Here is a 21,234-nt window from a genome sequence, read left to right as displayed (position 1 = left end):
TCCTATTGGCCTGTTTTCCACTCCTGTTAACAACCTGCTCTCCAGCTCCGGACCCTGCAGCTGCACCCCACAGCTGTCCAGGGATTGTCACATGGGAGCGATGAACCAGAACGACCTGCTCTCTCTTTCCCACCCACCCATTTCATTTCAACTCAAGTGACCTTACTAATAAACTCTTTTCCCACATTACAGTGCGATGCCTCACTGCTTCTATGTCCAACTCTATTTCTGTCTTTGCCAGAAAGCGAATTCTTCAAAACCGTCCTAATTTAACGAGACAGTTCTTAATCTTATCTCTGAGACGGTAATTTAAATCACCCAGAGGACGGTTATTCCTGAGGAAATCATCAATCTGACTTATACTCTGCTCGAAGGAATCCAAAAGTTGAACTGTTTATTAGATTTGTCACATTCTGCAGAACATTTTCTTTCTGTCACCAGAGTCATTTTTGGTGCCATTGCCAATTAGCGAGACGAGTGAAAGAGTGAAATTAACGAGAAATCGGACGAATCGCACATTTAATCGATTTAATTGAGCCTGCACGCTCCGACCAGTGAAGAAACCTTTGTACGTTTTCACTTGTCCTGTCGGAGAGAAAGAAACAAAGCCGAACTCGTCGGCTGAAATCTGCATAATTAAAAACTTTCACAGGAGGCGAGGAGGAAATCCTATTATTCAGTTGGCAATGCAAAATGTTTTCCAGCGCCCGTTTCTGATTGAATGGAAGTTTGAGAGTGAAACGAGATACACTCTTCCACATGCACAATCCCCTCGATAATGGGATTTGGGTTTTTAGTTTTTTTTTCGGAGGGAATCAGCCATCTGTTCTGTGACACGCTGCTCGGTAGGTCTCATTTTCTGCACAGCCAAACTCCCGATGAAGGGGGGGGGGGGGGGTTGTAAACAATATTTAATATTGATTTCTTGCGAGTGGCTAAAGTCTCCACCGCCGAGGTTAAAGCAATTACAGGCGCTGTGTGACTGGGATGCATCTCGCAGTTTCTCAACAGATACATGAAATGTGCTAGGCTGGGTTTGGCTGCTCCGGGCCGGGGAATGCTGTCTCTCTCTCTCTCTCTCTCTCTCTCTTTCTCTTTCTGCTCTGGATGTACAGCAGCAGAAGAAGAAGAGAGTCTGATGTGCGTTGGTATATTTTTGTTGTCGCTGACTCGTGGGTGTGGGCGCCCGGAGGCTGTAGGTGGGAGAATATGGGATTTGGCGAGTTTCTGAAGAAGTTTGTTTCCACTTTCCACATATTTTGAAACGCTCACTGGGACACGACCCGAATCCTAATCACGTGTGGCGCATGTTCTTATTTACCAGGCTCTGAGCTGCTCACATGTTAAGTATTTATGGCCCGAGCAAATTGGCTTGATTATGAGGAATTTCATAAGTGGATATAAATGGCTGCCCTAAGTGCTGGTATATGACGAGCTGCGCAGCGTGACGACCACAGGACGTGTTGCTGGTGGAGTCGGTCATGATGGATGATGCTGTGCCGAGAGAGGAGGATGCACCGCTGACTGAACGTGGGAAGATTAATGTGGGCAATTAAAAAGAGTGGATACTGGTACGGCAATCCAATTTATTGCCATCGATACATGTGATAAAGCGAAATCAGCCGATGTTATCAACCTCATCGGCGAATCGATCGGAATAAAAGCAAAGTGCAACTGGAACGGCAACGAGAGCGTAGAGCGAACAGTTCCCTCAGATTCAATCAAGCTGCACCGAATCACACACACTCTCTTATAGCAGCCTCTTGAATGTGACTGATTTTCTTTCATCAAGATCCATGAATTATTCAGATGGAAATGTTTAAAAACTTCTTTCTCAAACTTCTCCTTTGACCAAAACGTATTCGTCTACTTTGGCTTTTTAGTCTGGTCAATGTCCCGTCCAATACCATGGAGGAGGTAGGATTTATGCCCCCGCACTTTAGTCAGCCCTCGGGTGGGGATGAAGACTTTTGGCGGGTTTACATTTTGTCCATGGTTTGAGATCGGGGGGGTCGGGCAGCGGGTGAGGGGGTTTGATGCTGATGGATTAGCAGGAGGGACGAGGACAGTCTCACGGGTTTGGTCCGGCCTCGCCTGGAGCCTCACCCCCTGAGAGAAAGTGGAAAAAAAACACGGTTAATACACCCACAGGGGAGTCAATCAATCTCCACCTGCAGGAATAGCCACACACACATAGACACTGACAATCTCTCACATCACACATACACACATGAATATAACTACACACACACTTGGATCCACAGGGAATCAATCTTCAGTTTGGTCAGCTTGGCTCAGGTCTGTTATTTCTGAGAAGTTTGTCTCTCCGTCACCTCTCAGATTGATTACTTTTCTAGAGCGACAGAAATAGAGCGGCCAATTAACCTAAAGCAGTTCTACTGAGCCGTGTGTTTGAAAACGGACCATGACTTAACCTCAGAAGTTGCTGTTGTGGAGCTGCCGTCTGTTTGCTTTTCTCTGTCTTGCGAGGTGATGATTAATAAGCTTGAAGTAGATAGATCACTTCACTGCCGGGGCCGCGGAATAAATCAAAATGAGCGATGTGATGGAAAGTGTGGCGAGTGAGTCTTATGCTGAGCTGAGACTCTGAGATCGATACTGGTGCCAACCGGCAGTCGTGAGCTGCGGGGAATAAAGAGTTCCTCAGGTGTAACTGGAGACTGTAAATAAACATGGACGACGAGTTTCCACTTCCTCCCATGATCCAGAAATAAAGCCCAAATATCCTGGATGTGAACGCTGACATCTTTTTTAGTTAGTCTGTGGGCAGTGATCAGGGGAGGGGAGGGGGGGTCCCACCGAATCACCAGCTCGACCAATCTCGAGTCAATCTCAGCTGTCAATCATGACGTTTCACCCTGTTTTCATAGCATCAAATAACCAATTCAAACCAAACTTATAAGAATCATAAACATTTGAATAGTGTTAAAAAACATTTTAACAGGATTTATGACCTATACTGTAACCAGCCACTAGGGGGGTGATCCAGATGATTTAACTTTGCAGTTGTTTACTTCCTGTTTTACTCGGACGATTCTCACCTCATGTGTCTATCTCTTGCTTTACTTCCTGATTCACCTGTTTCCAACTACTCAGTTCAGTTTCCTTCAGTTTGGCCTCCTGCTGTTCTCCTGGTTTCCTGCTTTGTTTCCTTTTTCCTTTTTGGATTTGGACTCTCGGTTCTCCTGTCTGCCACCTGCCAAAGTGGAATAATCAATCATTCAGCAAACAGACAAACGGAAGACATTATTTTTTTACTATTCAGGAAGCCATTTTGACTCGTCTCTTGTGACAGAGCAGGTGTAAGTAATAAACTTCTGACCTGTCGGGGTTTACTGGCACGTCGGAAATAGAACAGACATTGTTAACCTTATAATGGCACCTGTGCTTTTTCTACAAGTTAAGAGGTCTGCTGTGAAAAAGGCTTTTGAGCGAGGAGCTCTTGTTCTGCCGAGTACCGGAAAAATACTGGAGAGTTGTTTTCACCAAGTTTTATCATCTCCGTGGAAATATTTACGACCGTTTCAGTCTGTTTTAGCTTTTTTGATTCCCATGTAGACACTGCAGGAAACTGACTTTGATCAAATGTTTTTATTGTTTTGTCAACAGATTCAATATTTTGGAGTTGTACTTTTTTTTAGATACATGCACAAATATTAATCCCAGGTGTGGTAACTAAAGAAGAGCACCAGGGTCGGGTAGAGGGGAAAAAGTTTATTTTTCCAATTTGCATTTCAAGATTGAAGTCAAGATATCAAGAATAAACACAATTTAAAGATGAAAGTCAAAATATAGAGAATAAACAAAATAAACGAAAATCTTCCTGTCTCCATTTTCCTTAAGTTTTGGCCCTAATACTCCAGGTACAGATTCCTCAGAGTTCTGGAGGATAAGTTGACAAATACAGTGATTATTGTGTTGAGTCTGTTTCAGAATCTATTCACTGTGTGATCCCGCAGGATTAAGGTGAGGCGGTTGTTTGTGATGTGGCGTATCAGAATATAAGTGCAGGCCTTTGTCCTGCCTATCCCGCCCTATTCACCGGTGCAGCTGTGACCATTTCCAATTTTCGGGTCTGTTAAGCAAAGCACCAGGAGAACTGTGGGAACAGTGAAAGGATGGATTTCTTGTTTTCACGGACAGATTCAGGCGGAGCGAGAGATGCTGAGTTCTTTTTCTGTGTGAAGATTGGTGACGGGTTTGTCTGTAGCTTGCTGCTGACCTGAGGGAACACAGTTCTATCAGCACAGGTAATGGTCCGTGCTGGAGGGAGGAGAAATAATCTGTTACCTGAGGTCCGGAGCGCGGCCGTACATTTCCTGACAGAACCCCGGGCTCCCTCGAGGGCAGAGCAGCTCAAGACCTCTGGGCTCCTGAGCTGCACTGCAAAGTTGAAAAGTGGAATGAGGGCCAACAGCAGTTCTTCATCGTTCTCCAGTCCATCACTCAATCTGCTGAAATACGAGACAGGACACTGCGCCTGACTGGAATCCTGAATTCCTCAACGCCTGTGTCACTCTGGAACTGTCCTGTCTCTGTAATCCCGCCGTCTCCTGAGTGCCTGCAGCTCTCTGTGCCTGTCAAAGCTTTTCTTTTAGATGAATTTACTGCACTGACCAACGTCAACCACCAATTACACAAGGAAAGCCGCGGAATAAATCAAAATGAGCGATGTGATGGAAAGTGTGGCGGGTGAGTCTTATGCTGAGCTGAGACTCTGAGATCGATACTGGTGCCAACCGGCAGTCGTGAGCTGCTGGGAATAAAGAGTTCCTCAGGTGTAACTGGAGACTGTAAATAAACATGGACGACGAGTTTCCACTTCCTCCCATGATCCAGAAATAAAGCCCAAATATCCTGGATGTGAACGCTGACATCTTTTTTAGTTAGAGTCTGTGGGTAGTGATCAGGGGAGGGGAGGGGGGGTCCCACCGAATCACCAGCTCGACCAATCTCGAGTCAATCTCAGCTGTCAATCATGACGTTTCACCCTGTTTTCATAGCATCAACTAACCAATTCAAACCAAACTTATAAGAATCATAAACATTTGAATAGTGTTAAAAAACATTTTAACAGGATTTATGACCTATACTGTAACCAGCCACTAGGGGGGTGATCCAGATGATTTAACTTTGCAGTTGTTTACTTCCTGTTTTACTCGGACGATTCTCACCTGATGTGTCTATCTCTTGCTTTACTTCCTGATTCACCTGTTTCCCACTACTCTCCTCAGTCTCCTGTTCAGTTTCCTTCAGTTTGGCCTCCTGCTGTTCTCCTGGTCTCCTGCTTTGTTTCCTTTTTCCTTTTTGGATTTGGACTCTCGGTTCTCCTGCCTGTCACCTGCCAAAGTGGAATAATCAATCATTCAGCAAACGGACAAACGGAAGACATTATTTTTTTACTATTCAGGAAGGCATTTTGACTCGTCTCTTGTGACAGAGCAGGTGTAAGTAATAAACTTCTGACCTGTCGGGGTTTACTGGCACGTCGGAAATAGAACAGACATTGTTAACCTTATGATGGCACCTGTGCTTTTCCTACAAGTTAAGAGGTCTGCTGTGAAAAAGGCTTTTGAGCGAGGAGCTCTTGTTCCGCCGAGTACCGGAAAAATACTGGAGAGTTGTTTTCACCAGGTTTTATCATCTACGTGGAAATATTTACGACCGTTTCAGTCTGTTTTAGCTTTTTTTTATTCCCATGTAGACACTGCAGGAAACTGACTTTGATCAAATGTTTTTATTGTTTTGTCAACAGATTCAATATTTTGGAGTTGTACTTTTTTTTAGATACATGCACAAATATTAATCCCAGGTGTGGTAACTAAAGAAGAGCACCAGGGTCGGGTAGAGGGGAAAAAGTTTATTTTTCCAATTTGCATTTCAAGATTGAAGTCAAGATATCAAGAATAAACACAATTTAAAGATGAAAGTCAAAATATAGAGAATAAACAAAATAAACGAAAATCTTCCTGTCTCCATTTTCCTTAAGTTTTGGCCCTAATACTCCAGGTACAGATTCCTCAGAGTTCTGGAGGATAAGTTGACAAATACAGTGATTATTGTGTTGAGTCTGTTTCAGAATCTATTCACTGTGTGATCCCGCAGGATTAAGGTGAGGCGGTTGTTTGTGATGTGGCGTATCAGAATATAAGTGCAGGCCTTTGTCCTGCCTATCCCGCTCTATTCACCGGTGCAGCTGTGACCATTTCCAATTTTCGGGTCTGTTAAGCAAAGCACCAGGAGAACTGTGGGAACAGTGAAAGGATGGATTTCTTGTTTTCACGGACAGATTCAGGCGGAGCGAGAGTTGCTGAGTTCTTTTTCTGTGTGAAGATTGGTGACGGGTTTGTCTGTAGCTTGCTGCTGACCTGAGGGAACACAGTTCTATCAGCACAGGTAATGGTCCGTGCTGGAGGGAGGAGAAATAATCTGTTACCTGAGGTCCGGAGCGCGGCCGTACATTTCCTGACAGAACCCCGGGCTCCCTCGAGGGCAGAGCAGCTCAAGACCTCTGGGCTCCTGAGCTGCACTGCAAAGTTGAAAAGTGGAATGAGGGCCAACAGCAGTTCTTCATCGTTCTCCAGTCCATCACTCAATCTGCTGAAATACGAGACAGGACACTGCGCCTGACTGGAATCCTGAATTCCTCAACGCCTGTGTCACTCTGGAACTGTCCTGTCTCTGTAATCCCGCCGTCTCCTGAGTGCCTGCAGCTCTCTGTGCCTGTCAAAGCTTTTCTTTTAGATGAATTTACTGCACTGACCAACGTCAACCACCAATTACACAAGGAAAGCCACGGCGGTGGCTGCAGACTCCGTGATGGTTAACTCCGGCACTTGAAACCCTGTGTTTTGAGGTCAGCCGCTCTGTGCTCGGCTGTGTTTCTGGTGCTTTGTGGCCGAGCCTGCTTGGATTCGGTGTCCCGGGTTATTTAGATGTTTGGAGCTGACACTCGAAAGGGAAATTAGCGATTCTCTTCGGAGCCCGTTTAAAGAGCAATTAGGTTCCTCAAGGTTAAAGCCTTGATTTAAAAACCAGTGGACCTGATGCCAGACGCTCTCTACTTCCTAATTTCCCCTCTCAGTCTTCCTCCCTCCGGCCTCCTTCCTTCCTCTCACATCCAGCTCTGACACCTGTCCTCCTCATGGACGCCGAGTGAACGCCACATTAGTTTGCTTCAAATGAATTCCTTCCACCTCTCGTGCTCTGCAGATGTACAGTAATTCACACTTTTGAGAGCTCGGAGATTGGCTTTTATTTATAGCGCTGCTTTCACACATGGCTCTTTCTTTCTAATTTGGTTGATTTGCAACAGCAGCTGCTCAGCACACACAGGTTTATCCTTTTAACCGTGAAGGTGAGAGGTGATCTGGTTCCTCGTTTTTTCCCTCGGATGTTGTCAAGAGCCTTTTCTGATGAAGTTTATTGCGTAGTGCTCGACAAGCGTATCAACAGAAGTGGGTCAAAGGCTGCACAAGTCAGACATCAGCATGGTAGACATTGTAATGTGATATCTGCAACACAACATCTTGAGCAAGCAGGTTTCAGCAAAATACAGAAGCCCCCTCCTGCCTCTGTATCTGCTCTCCTCATCTGAACCTCGGGGGGGAACTGTGTGTGCTGTAGAGCTTTGACTTGGAGAGATGTGACTAATTGTTGGCAAAACAAATCTCTGGTGTAATGGAGCGTTCACGACAGGCAGGACACACTTGATGCCTCTCTCTCCCGAGGGGAGGCTGACTTTTCATATTTTGCATGGAAAGCTGGATATCGTTGAATTTTCCAGGCTTTGTGTGCGTGTTGTTCTCGTGCACGGCCCCGTCTTCTGTACTGTGCACTATTTGAATGCAGGTCTCAACTCGTCTCGTGAACTGCTTATCTGAGATTTAGATGCATCTCCTGCCATTGAGCTCTCCTGTGGTATCGCGCTGCTCATCGTCTGAGGCTGGGTCTGCTTTGCAGGCGCCGCCTCTCCGGCTACCTGCGTGTAACTTTCTCCTGCAGTCAGCTCTTCAGCTTTATTTGCTTGCTTAATGACAGGCTGCGATTTTTAAGAGGGGATGTGTAAAACAAGCGAGCCACGGCAGGTTAGAGACAAGCACCTCGCTCTGCATAACAATCTTTACACAGACGTCTGGGATTCACGTGGACTCTGCAGCAGAACTTTTCATTGTTTCGTTTTGAAAGCGCTGCCGTCGGATGACTTGTTATCAAACGTGATTTGAAATATTAAATTAATATGAAAATGAAGAATGAGTTGTTGTGCAGGTTATTTGCTGTTTGTTATGAACTCAATCTATCAACCCATAAGAGATGGAGAAGCTTGTTTAACTCTTGTTTGACAGACGATAAAACATTAACTCCTATTAAAGCCAGTTTATTAACTAATAAGTTAAATTTTATGATTCGTCTTATCGTTTACTGCTGCTTCATTTCAGCATCATGGCTGATATCACTCTGTCAGGGTTTCAGTGTTTTTCACTCCCTGTCGTCACGGCTCTTGAGCTGAGGTGACCCTGTGCACAATTTGGCTTGTCCGTGTGAAACACACATTGTTCCTCTGGTCATAGGAGATCTGTTGACTTTTTATTTATGTTTTTGTCGTTCAGCAACAGGATGAATCTGCAAACTTATCAGTTATTTGCATTTTGTATCAAACTAATGATTTTTATACATTATTTATTTGTGAAATCAACAATTATCAGGTTTTTTCAGGTTGTAAAATGTGTTTTATATGATTCTGAATAATATATTAATGAGATTAAGGCTTTTCATCCAAGAGGTCAAATTAAAGACTTCGCAATGGTCTCTGGGAAATTTTTCAATCGGGACGAATCTGTATTTTCTAATATTCTACACACTCATGGGTAAACATTTTTTGAAATGCAAATTATTCAGAAGCAGCTCAAATTCAGACATCCATTTTCATCAGTGTAACTCATGTGTAAAGACCAGACAAAGGCCATTTTATGATAAATTTGATTTCAGCTTTAGACCTCAGATGACTTCAAATTGTTTTTTACTTGATTGCGAGGGAAACCAATAAGTGACCTGAGTAACCCCCTTAAATGTGTACAGGACAAAGTGATAGAGTGCTTCTCCTCACAAATGAATCTAGAGCTAATGAAAAAGACTGATGGAAAGATGGCAATTTTCTCCTCTCCTGACCTGGAGAGATAGCGTCTAATTGTGTTGAGTGGCGCTCGACCATCCATCACCCAAATGATCCTTTCTCTTGTATTCAAGTGAAAATTAGCACAGTTCCTGAAAGATGTGGGAGCTTCGGCAACAGTCTCAGCGACTTAATCTGTGCCGAACCCGGTGAGGTGTTTGGCAAAGAGTCGACTGTTTCCCACCCAGAGAGAGAGAGTCTGCTCCACGGTGCCTGGCAGGGTCTGCTGGTCGGTATGATAAAGCAGCTTCCAGTGGGCACTACATTAAGCACTCTGACACCCAGAGATAGAAAGGCTAAGGAACCGGGATGTGACTCATTCTTTTATCCCGTTTTCTGAAGAAATCGCAATGAAGCGTTTCCATTCCTCCTCCTCCTCCTCCTCCTCTTCCTCAGCCAGTCATGTGTGGTAGTCTCCTGTCAGGTGGGAACCGAGAGAGAAGCCGGGGGGGTAAACGAGCGGAAACGGACTGAAAGAAGTGTTGCGGACAGCACCTTTTATTCTGCGGTTTTATGACCTCCTGAACGTTCTTGGAAAGGTTTGAAGTGCAACCACATTACAGTCCCTGTGGTGTTTGTGAATCAGAGGTGTTGACAGGCGTGAGCCGGACAACAAGGCGGCCTGACAGAGTCATGGTGAAGGTATGTGGTGGGCTTTCAGAGGCACTGAGGGAAACGGGAGGAGGGGGGGGGGGTATTTCCCGCACAAAAGGCAAGGAACAGTCCTGCAAGGAGGAGAAGCCTTGTCCTGATGGGGGGGGGGTATTTTAGGTGTCCCTCAGGGGGACGTTCCACAAAAGACCCTGCGTTTCCCCTGGATAATAAGATATTCTCCTGTCCCTGAATCAGAGCCGTGGTGTACACAAGGGAAATGCAGGTGCATGTGCATAGTGGGGGGGGGGGGGGGGGGGGGGGGGGCTCGGGATGACTGTTCTCAGAGGAGCATGCTGGGAAAAGAGCAGCCATGTATTCAAGGGCCCTATGTCGTGGTCATGGTGCATTTTAAAGTATCCACTGTTTGCCAGCTTTCCACCGTATATTAAGGAGCCGACAAAAAGATCCTTTAGGGGAGAAAATAGATGTTCATGTGTCAGTGGAACGGAATGTGAAGGTGCCTCTTGGATCAGAGTATACAACAGGAAGTTAGACTGGGATGTGACTAATGATCGTTAGGAGGAGAGTGAGTGTTGGGAAGTATAGGGCCGGCGATAGAGGCTGAATCCCAATGTCTTCCCCTGAGGACTTGAGCCCTCAACCCTCTCAGACCTCATCAGTGTTACAGGCTGTAAAGGCTTTAAATGGTTTAAACAGGAACGTTATTCTATCTCATGGGGTTTACTGTCTTCACGGCCATGGTGCTTGAGGAACTGACTGATTGATATTATGTCCCACGCTGTTGAAGTGGACAAAAATGGATATTAGTGAAAAACATCTAGCTTCTGACATCTATATGATCCACAAGGTAATTCAAATAACATAATAGATGCACTTATACGTCTTTCATGGAGGTCGGAGATGACGGCTCAAAGAAACGATTGGCTGCATTCGTCCCAGTCGTCTTTTGCACTCGTCCCTGCACCTTCTGCTCCGCGCAGATTGTCCCCTTTTGTTTCTGTCGCTGCCAAGTCCCATTACAAAGTGAATCTGTCAGCCGCCACTTTGGGTGAATTAGCATCTTAAGCCTCTCTCCTTGCTCTCACGGAGCCCTTTCTCCCCTCCTGAGAACCACTGGTCAGGTGCCCAGAAAGAGGAGGAGGAGAGAGGAGGACGAGGAGAACAGAATGCGACCGTGAGAGAGAAGAGGCGGTGGGGGGGAAAGAGGAGGAATATGTGCCCTGCGATCTAAACCCAGTGACCTCCCTCTCCTGTTAACAGAGGGAACAGAGTTATGATAATGAATCAGCAGTTTTTTCGGTCCTAAAGCAAAAATAATCTACATAGCTAATGCAAGCCCTCTGTAAACTTTGCATTTGGAGTACTGCTATAAAAATGAGGTTTATTACTAATTGCATTTAGCTGTTTCGTCCAATTAGGATCAAGGGCTTATCTGAGCATGCAGAGCCTGAGCCTCAAGGCAGGGAAACCAATCTGCTGACCATCACATGAATAAACCTTAGTCAGATTTAACATTTCTGATCCAGGTGATGAAGAGGGGGTCCCATTAAAGCAAGTGGGGAATCTTTAGCCTTCCATTTCCTCCTCGATGGCTGGAAACTGCTTCGTCAGGTCGGCCACGATAAACATTTATGTTTTTTCCTGATAAAAAGACGAATTGTGTTGAGCTGAGTGAAATCCACACGATCATTCCTGCTTTTATTGACCTTACTCAACCGAAAGAAACAAATGTGCACTGTGCAGTTTTTCTTACGAGCCAACAAACGTTATGTTTACGTCGACTGTCACTCGCCAAAACTCATTTTGTGTAACTTTGAGCTGTAACAAACGCATTAAAAGCATTTCCTCCCTCGTAAAAAAGAAAAGCCATTGGCAGAAACAGGCACGTCATCAGTAAAATAAGAAATCAGCTCCATATGTCAACAAAATCTGAAAATTCATCTTTTATCTTCTTGTTTTTGCTGGACTGACATTTTTCAACCCGAATGGAATTTGGAAAAGATGCAGAACATTTTAAAATGTCAGCCTTGATTTTGATTGTGGACATAATAAACCAACCATTTGCAAAAGATGAACTTATGTGACAAACTATTCCAAAGTATTCAAACTAGAAAATAGTCTCTCAATGGAACGCATACTTCACCAAGGCTGTTCCCTTCAATTCAAGCAAGCTGCACTCAATTGCCCAAACTCATAGATTTGGAATAATAACTTAACAGTTAAACCTTTAAGGTGAATCTTTAAGAGCAGTAGTGACTTTACTGCTTAGCTACAGGTTAATATAAAATATAAATATATGATTTGAGCTGAACACAGTGAATCAAATCAGCAGCGTCGATCATACAATCCACTCAGACGCAGTAGAAAGGTCTTGAGGACCTCTTGAACTTCCTCATTCTGACTCATTTTCATTTCAGGGAACTATTACTTACAGCAACGCAGCACATTTGTTGTGTATTATCTCGCAGTCTGTCTCCGGCTCAGTTAATCACGTCGTGTTTACACTAACACAAAGCACCATTTCTCACCTGCTGCCGGCGTCTCGGCTCCGACTCAGGGATGAAGGAGTGGGACTGTGGTCGGCTGCTGAGTCATTGCTAACGTGCGTCTGGTTCAGCCGGAGAGAGATTTCTCCCCAAAGCAACGAGAGGGAGAGTCGGCACAGACAGTGAATTATGAGCGAGCGGCACAAGATGAATGGCTCCAGGAGTCGCCGCCTCGGTGACTTTGACTAGTGCCTGAAGTGAAAGGAAAGATATTGTGCCGTGTAATTATTGTGCACACACAACTCACTCTATGGCATGTTCACAAATCACCAGATTTCCTTTTTGAGTTTGACTAACACAGGGTTCAATGGTTTAAAATATAATTAAATGAAGCATGCTATATTATTACACCAATTATAATACATCTGTGACTTCCTGTGGTACGTTTATCGCTTCACAGTGATTCAGTGTTGGACCATACACTGACTTTCTCCTCCTCTTTCCCCTCAGGTGTCTTCTACTCGTATGTGGAGGGGCTGGGGGGGGATGAGGAGGCAGTGGCCGACGTGAAGCTGTACAGCCACAGGTGGAGGAGACGGGCTCCCATGAAACCCCGGAACATGGACAGCAACAGGGCCAGTCAGGAGCAGGACCAGGACCAGGACAAGGACCCGGACCCGGAGCAGGAGGAGCCCGAGGGGTTCCCAGGCCTGCTCTCCGCGGAGGAGCGAGACAACAGCTCCCAGATCGAGGTTCGTGTCGGTTCATGAGGAGGCTCTACGACGGATCAGAGACAAAACAGTTCTCTGCACGAGATGAAAACATTTGTTTAACGTGGAGGAGCTTCCAAAAATCTATCATGAAGATAAACTCGGATTGCATTTCAGAAAGCTGCACCCAGTTTATCTTTTAATTAATTTCTTTCAAGTTCCTCAGACATAATGGAAGTGCAACACTGTAGGAAACCTCCAGAGCACAACACTTAATTGTGTAATTTGGATTCATTAGAAGCTCTACACACCCAAGGTCCTCCCACTGAAGTGAAAAGATGCTTCCTGATTGGCTTATCAGAGCTTCTGTAATTACCGAATCGTAAATGGTGTTATTAACATCCACGTCGTAATTGCAGCTCTCATATACGCGATTTGTTTTTACTGATACGGATGTGTGTGCAAGTCTAAGTCTACTCCTTCCCTGGAGCACTTATAAATCTCTCTAGAAGGCTGAATGTGTAGTAATGGAAAAATAAGACCGGAAGGGGCCCCGGGGCCTGAGGAGTAATACTGTATATCAAACATGAAGCTCCGCCCTCAGGTGCTCATCTACCTTCTGCAGGTCTGGATCCTCTTAGACGTGACCTTGGAGAGACCAGGACAGGAAATTAACTCGGCCTCTTTCAGTTCCGAGTGGTTAGTGGACCTGCTGGAGATTTATGCTTCGGGTTCAGCCTGTGTTTGTGAATGTATGTAAATGAAAGGTGTAACCCGCGTCCCTCTCTGTGGCTCCTCGGTCGGTGAGCGGCGTGGAGGCATTCAGTCAAAATGATGGCGCTGGCGGCGGCGGTGGCGGCGTCCCGGGTTTAGACGGCTCGTTAAGTTTTCCTGCGGCTTCTAATCATCTCAGGATCACAGTCTCTCAGCGAGGAGGGAGGGAGCTTTGATCATGAGCCATAAACACACACACACACACACACACACACGCGCGTCTTCAAACTTCACACACGCCTTTATGTGTAAAGACAAGTGTCAGCCCCACCAAGTGCTAATTCATCAACGCATTCCACTTAACATGACACACACACACTAACACAAACACATCCTCCCTTATCGTTCTCCTTCTGTGATGCTCGTTTGTTGTTGCTTAATGCACGGCACGGACATCCTGACATTACATGCACACACACACACACACACACACACAGCTATCCTTATTCCTTCTCGCAAGGCCTAACCAAAACCTTATCCCCTACCTCAACCATGACCGATTCATGACTTAACCTAACCACACCATCTTACCCCGACCTCAACCAGGAGCTCAGATATGGCGTTTGCCTCATTAGAACGGAGCTCTGGTTCCCATGAGGTCAACTGGTCTTGACAAGGTCGGTGTTTGTACTGGAAAAAGTCCTGAAGAGGGAACAAAAACCGAGCGCACACACAACCAACTTATCCTTCCTTGTGGTTTTCTTTCTCGGATGCTCATTTGTTGTTGCCGAACAGAGTATTAGCCGACAGCCCAGCACCCTGTTATTACACACACACACACACACACACACACTCTAACTCCCTTACCTTCCACCACTTTGTTGACACAAGAGAATTCTTCATTTCTCCGACGGCAGAGGCACCGAGGTGAAATCTTCCAGCCGGCGCTGAGCTGAATGGTTTCAAAGTCTGTCTCTTCTTTATTGAAGGAGCTTAAACCCGAGGACGGAGAGAGAGCAGAGCGGCGGAACAGTTTTTTCCTCTCTTAGACGAGATCCGCTCCACAAAGCCATATATCACCAGTCTGCGATGGGAAACACATTCCGAGAGTTATTGTGTGTCACACTTTATGTCCTGGCTGGCACACCTGCTTCCCATCAACCTGCAGCTTTAGTGATCTGCCATCATATTTCCTCTCAGGGAAAAACTCTAATTCTAGTTTTTCCGTGTTTCCCATAGTCTTAGTGAGATATAGTCGGGAACTTTCTTCCTCAATTCCTACCTCAATGATCCCTAATGTGTTGGGACCCCCCCCCCCCCCGGTATCTCTCAGTCAGGAATGTGTGTTAGAAATTATCCTGTCGAGGTGGATTTCAGACAGATGCACTTTTTGCTGTAGCGTCAGTTATCTGTTAAAGCGAAGCATCTCATTGCGTTGAACACTAGGGGGCGGAGTCCGAATTAGGGACAGGAAACAAAAAGTTGGGAACGAGGGCGTAAGAAAAACACAAATGTACGGAGATGCACTAAGGAACAGCTGCTTTAACAATGCTGCTGTTGATGGTGGATCAAACTCTTCTTGTTTGTTCTCTTACTGATCTTGATTTTATTTTCTCGAGATCAGCATGTGGTTAACTCCAGTGGCGTCAGAGCCAGAATCTTAACCAACACATTGATCTCACTTCAACATGTGGGTTTATAACAGCGGCCTTTACAACAGACTGTCTGACGCCCACGATGTCTGTGACTCTCTCTGGATCATTAACCCTGATCGATCACCTCAGCTCCAGGTGTTCTCAGGTCAGTGTGAGGGAGAGGGAAGTTGGAACAAAGCGGGAGGAATCAGGTTATTGTCACTAAATCTCCTTTGTCTTGTATTCAGCGATGGAAGTTTGTGCAACGATTGTGTTTTTGTATTTTGTTTTCAATCGAGGTGTAACTGAGGAAGTCGTACGAGAGTGTGTGCGTTGTTTACCATTCACACTTCTGCAATGTGTGAAACCGCAGACTGTCTATAAAAGATTGAAGACATAACGGCTCCCAAACGTGAAAACAAATCATCTTGATCGCCCCCTGGTGGCTGGCAGTAGTATAGCTCACAAATCCTGCCTTCTCCTTATTAGCAGATGGGACACGGACCAAACTAAACTTTAAATACCTTTTTATCAGTGATGGTTTTATCATGAGCTTGTAAAATTAGGCCACCAACACAAGGCTTATAGACCTTTTTAATACTTTTCTTTAATACCTCTAAACTAAAGTAAAAACCATTCTGCTGCTGGAGGGAACTTTATAAATTTCAGTTGTTGCAATCCTAACGAAACAGTTGTCTTGGCCCAGCTCAGATGCAGATGCACAGTTCTATGGAAAAGAGAAGCAGGATTTTTGTGGCGAACAGATTGAATCTGCCTCTCAAATACATGCAAGCCTATTTCCTGCAGATTTCATCATCGGTGCACGACCACGTGATCATTGAAGCACTGGATGAATATTAAAATCCTGTCTCTTAGTGTCGAAAAACCTCTTTGTACTTTTTTTTAGTTGCTCTAAACCCCTTTTAAACATTCAGACGTTTGACTTGAACTCGACGTCCGGGGTCATATTTTCATCTTTCACTGTGTAACCCCCCCCCCCACACACACACACACATCCAAACCGATTCTCTATGTCAACACCTGCTCACTGTGGGGAAACCACCTGCATACCAACATGCCGGCGCGAGGTTACGACCGCGAGTTTCTCCTAGATCTACTGTAGAGCCGGCTCCAGCTGTCAGGTGGCGATGTTTCAAATCTCATCTTTTACGAGGAGTATAAATAAAAACCCACACAGACACACGTGCAGCGACGCGGGTCATGAATCGCACAGACTGCTCCTTTTGTCAGAGCCGGCGTCTCATGGAAAGTGAAGCTGAGACGGACGCCCAACTCCTCGTGCTCCCTCTGAGATGATGTCAACATTTGATGGTGTCATTTTCCAACCCCGTCGGTCCTGATACTTTCAACCAATGTCAGACAGGATGTCAGGTTGCCAATAAAAGCACAGTGTACTAGTGTTTGGGGGGTGTCTCTCCATCTCCCGGCTGCTGCTGCTGCTGCTGTTTGTGTAGCTTGTTTTGATGTGGAGTAATAAGAGGGTGGTTTATGGCAGATCGTTTTTTATTGGACGTGGATGTGAGGAGACTTTACAGCTCAGGAGGCTCTTTTTGAGAGGGTTACATGTCGCATGCAGCATCAAACGTAGAAGGAATTGACTCTAGAATAGTTTATTTTAAGATATATTGACATATATATCGTATATTCACTTCACTGTCAAAGATATATGTCACAATTCTTCATTCAAATGTCATAAAACAACAAAGCCTGTTATATATTTTGTTGACTTGACTACAAAAAAATGTCAGACCTAGAAAAATCCACTATTTTGCTCAAGGTAACAGGAATAATTAATTTTGGTCGCCTTTTTAATTGCGTCATATTCACCTTCAGTGGTTTTGTCCATCTCTGCTAAACCATTTCCCGAAGTTTCATGTCTAGTTTCTCTTCTCTTCTCTTCTCTTCTCTTCTCTTCTCTTCTCTTCTCTTCTCTTCTCTTCTCTTCTCTTCTTTTTTCTTCTCTTCTCTTCTCTTCTACTCTTTTCTTTTCTGTTCTGCATGCCTTGCTGCGTTCCCTGTTGATTCGCTGCTCGCCTCACTAATTTTCATGACTTCACCAGATTCCCACCGCTGCTTCGACACTTAACACGCTCTCCGAGTTCCAAACGTACAGCGAATGCAAATGAGTCTTTTCCTTTTTGTTTGTTTTGTGTCTCTGTTAGTCTGGTTTACCAAAAGATTCCCAGAAGGCAACGTGTTTGGAAACGACGCTCGCTGCCTTCATGTTGTTTTAACTCAGAGGCTGAACCGTCTCATGGAGCGAGTACACTGTGGAGCTGCTCTGCACAGGAAGCCCTGTTGGTAAAGTGTCATTGTGTGTCTGGTTTGTTTAGATTTGAACTCTCGACTGAGCGTCGTCCTGTAGCAGGAGGGTTGTAGTCTTCTCTCAGTGGGTCATGTTTGAGTGCAGGTGTTTCTTCAGTTGAACAAAAGCAGCGAACACTGTGATCTGGGGATTCATTGTGTAGAACTACCTTGTTCCTGAACATCATTTTTAAGTAAAACAGAAGCACAACTTGGGTCTAAATCATAAGACTGTAAATTCAATTCAGGAGATTAACGACCTTGGCGCAGGAAAAGGTTTAAATCATAGACCATCTGCCTGGATTCTTATCAGACTAGATTATTTTTGCCATCTAAATAAAAGGTTTCTCATTGTAATTTTCAGAAGGGAACATTTTTTTGTCAGGGATAATAAATGTCTTTGTCTTTTGGGCCGTGGGTGGGACAAAACAACATTCAAGGCTCTTGTGTAACTGGGGAAATAAATAAGAGATGAACAGATATTGGATGGAACATCAAACCCCTGCCTGCTTCTCCGTCTGCTCAGACTGTCCACATTTTGGATCAGCTCTAGTTTTCCGCCGGGCCTGTTTCAACCAGGTCCAACATTCTGGAGTTCATGAATACTTGTAGTTTGTACCAGTTTATTTGACCTGTTAACCGGAATCAGGAATAGTGTGGTGCGGCTCAGACCAGTATTGGGTTTCATGTTACACATTGGTTTCACCAATGAATTCCATCAGAGTGATGGCGCATTAGTAATGTGATTTAAGTGTGTACTCGGCTCCCTGTGTGTGTGTGTGTGTGTGTGTGTGGTGTCTTTGGAAGGTGATGGCTGGCTGACAAGCAGCTGAATCCCGACACATTGGAACATTTATCTGAAGCTCAAGTCCTTGTGCCTACATGGAGTTTTGTTTTCTCAGGAGCGGAGACATAGCTGCGGTTGACGGGGATTCAAGCTTTCAGTTTAATATTCCTTTATTTTTCCTGACAGGCATCAGTGAGTCAAAAACCACAGCGACCTCCCCGACTCCAGACATTGAGATCTCAGTGAGATGTAATATTAATGTGGTGGGCAGCTTGAGGGGAAAAGCCTCAGAGATGAGACTGAATGTGGGTTTTGAACACTGGGTGAATCTTTACAGTTAGTTTTTGGCCTCAGGAGACTGAATATGATCCATAAACATCAGGAACCTTGAGTCTCCTCCTTCCCTTGGTCCAGTGTCTGAGATTATGAAGGACAGATACAGATACAGCAGGAGTTCTCCACTGTGTGAGTGTCAGGGTTCCACTTCTCTCATCCTTCTCTTTCTCATCATCATCTGTCCATCTTTCACTAGTCTCCTGCATGTTGCAGAGCAGCTCAGGCATTTCCCCTTCTCCTCCGAGAATGGACCAAAGTTGTTTATGTGTCTTGTATGGAATGAAAATCCATTTGACATACTTCTACGAGACAGTATGTATTCATAAGAGACTAAAACAGGCTGAAAATGGCTGCTCTGTTTTCATGAAGTCGATTTTTATTACTAGAATGTGTTTTTGCAGTAGCGAATTGAATTTTAAATTTCTGCAGAACTTTTTATAAAGGTTGATTTGTTTTTTACAAGAAAAACATAGTGGCACAATTTCTTAAATCTTTTTCAAAAGCTTTGCAATAACTTAAATATGTTTTTAATTTCAAATAGATTTCAAATGGCATGAAATCCACCTTTCCAAAATGTATAACACATATATAGAAGCTTTATTTTCAATTCCAATAAGACAGATTTCACGAATTACTGTATTTTTTCATATAGACTCAAATTGTGGACGTCACACTTTCACCTTGGAGCACGAGTTCACGCCGTGTTTACAACCTTTTACCTAAAGCCGCCCTGTACCTTTGGTCCCAGCGACATGTAGCTTCATGTCAGGCACAGCTGATGTTCACACAAACACATCGAGCTGCAGATGTACAGATGCTCGGGCAGAACAGAGATGAGTATCACTGCCAGAGAGCTGTACATGCAGTTTGACATGGGCCCGGTGCCAAACCTACAATATGATTCACTGAACACTGAGCTGAGAGTCAGGGGTTCAATCCAGGAGAGCTCAGTGCACCAGTTTGAATGTCGGTATCAAAGTGGCCTCTAACTTAAAGGAGTAAAAACCTAATGGGATTTGTGTGTAAGTCCGATTTTTGAATCTGAATTAAAAATGTATTATATTGATTTGTAGTCTGTGTCCTCCTGATCCAAAGAAACCTTTTTCGACTGTCCACCAAACCTCTCAGTGTGTATCTGTGTGTGTGTGTATCTGTGTGTGTGTGTGTGTGTGTGTGTGTGTGTGTGTGTCTGTGGTCGTGCTCCCTGTCCTCAATCTGCTCCACTCTTCAAAAGACCTCTCAGCTTCACGTCCACCTCCACCCAGCTGGACGATGGCGCCCTGCCCGTCTTCCCTCCGTCCCCTGGAGGTGAAGGGAGAGCCAGCTGGCCCCTCTCACCCCGGAGGAGCCTGCTTCTCCCTCCATCCTTCTCCACACGACCAAAAGCAGCTTGAGCTGATTAGTAGGCAGCCTCGCGTTTCGGTCGTTTTATTTTTTTTACAAGCTCCCTTGTTTTCTTTGCTGAAAGTAATGTGCTGAGTCAGGTTTGCCCTGACACGATTTGTCTACACTTAAATCTGCGATGAAAGGCTCCTGGCAGTGTTTGTTTAAATCTACAAATGAATCAGTGTAGCACCACCAACATGGCTGAACTCCATTTGGGATTTGGACGCCTACCCGTCCCTGGGAGGCTCGGCTAAGCCTGGAACTCGATCCCTGCGTTTTATATCCCAGGCTGAATAGCGAGCGGGGGTATTAGATGTTTGCCTCTCAGAGGGGAATATGAATCTCTGGAGCAAAACAAACCGAGTGGAGGAGGATTGTGCTTTAATCAACGCTCGTCTCGTGGCCTTCTGACATGCAAAGTGCTGTCGCTCGGAATAACGCAGGATATCAAAGTGTCCGCGGAGCTGCGTGAGTTTCCTATTAGCGAGACAGTCAGACGCAGTGTTTGTCTCCCCGGCTGCACGGCCTGCACGCTGCCCACCCGGCCAAACATTAACTTTAACAATGTTTCAGATAAAAGCCCGAGCTGTAAGGTGTCTCATTAGACCCGGAGGGAGACGAGCAATAAGAGGCCGAGGACACAAGCGCTCCTTCTTCCTCTCATTCTGTGCAGGAAACATAAAAAGCAGACAGGCGTCTCCCACGTGGCTCATAAAGTCCACCAATGTTTCTGTTATAAAATCCGCTGCTGACTCGGCTGTCTGCGTTTTTACAGAGGAGGAAGTTGATTGGCTTCTTGTTTTTTTTCAAAATTTGATTAGGAGACTTTAAAACCTCTTCCTGTCCTCTTCCTAATCAAAACCATAGAGCTGATTAAAAGGATAAAGAAACAACTGCAAATGAAACGTATTGTTGTTTCATCTTATTAATCTGCTCGAGAAACACTGGGTTACTGATTTTCTTTACATTTAAATAATGATTAGCTTTGAGTTTGATTTTGGCTCAGAGCAGCTTAGTGGAACGATAAGCTGCAGGATGTCCCCTCGTG

The 21,234-nt window shown here is 45.0% G+C and overlaps 1 protein-coding gene across 3 annotated transcripts in view; it reads left to right on the top strand.

The window, feature by feature from the left end:
• Positions 1-21,234, top strand: part of plxdc2b (plexin domain containing 2b) — a 73,146-nt gene that overhangs the window by 20,216 nt on the left and 31,696 nt on the right. For 2 of the 3 annotated variants that reach the window (XM_053412494.1, XM_053412495.1), the window contains exon 2: positions 12,805-13,046. In XM_053412494.1, the coding sequence (XP_053268469.1) occupies positions 12,805-13,046 (242 nt within the window). Of the gene's footprint in view, positions 1-5,218; positions 5,469-12,804; positions 13,047-21,234 lie in introns of those variants that run through there. The other variant, XM_053412496.1, reaches the window with a different exon arrangement.

The sequence above is a fragment of the Pleuronectes platessa genome, chromosome 20 (assembly GCF_947347685.1).
Source record: "Pleuronectes platessa chromosome 20, fPlePla1.1, whole genome shotgun sequence".
Lineage (NCBI taxonomy): Eukaryota > Metazoa > Chordata > Actinopteri > Pleuronectiformes > Pleuronectidae > Pleuronectes > Pleuronectes platessa.
Note: the sequence above shows the minus strand (reverse complement) of the source record. Positions and strands in the feature narration are given on the sequence as shown.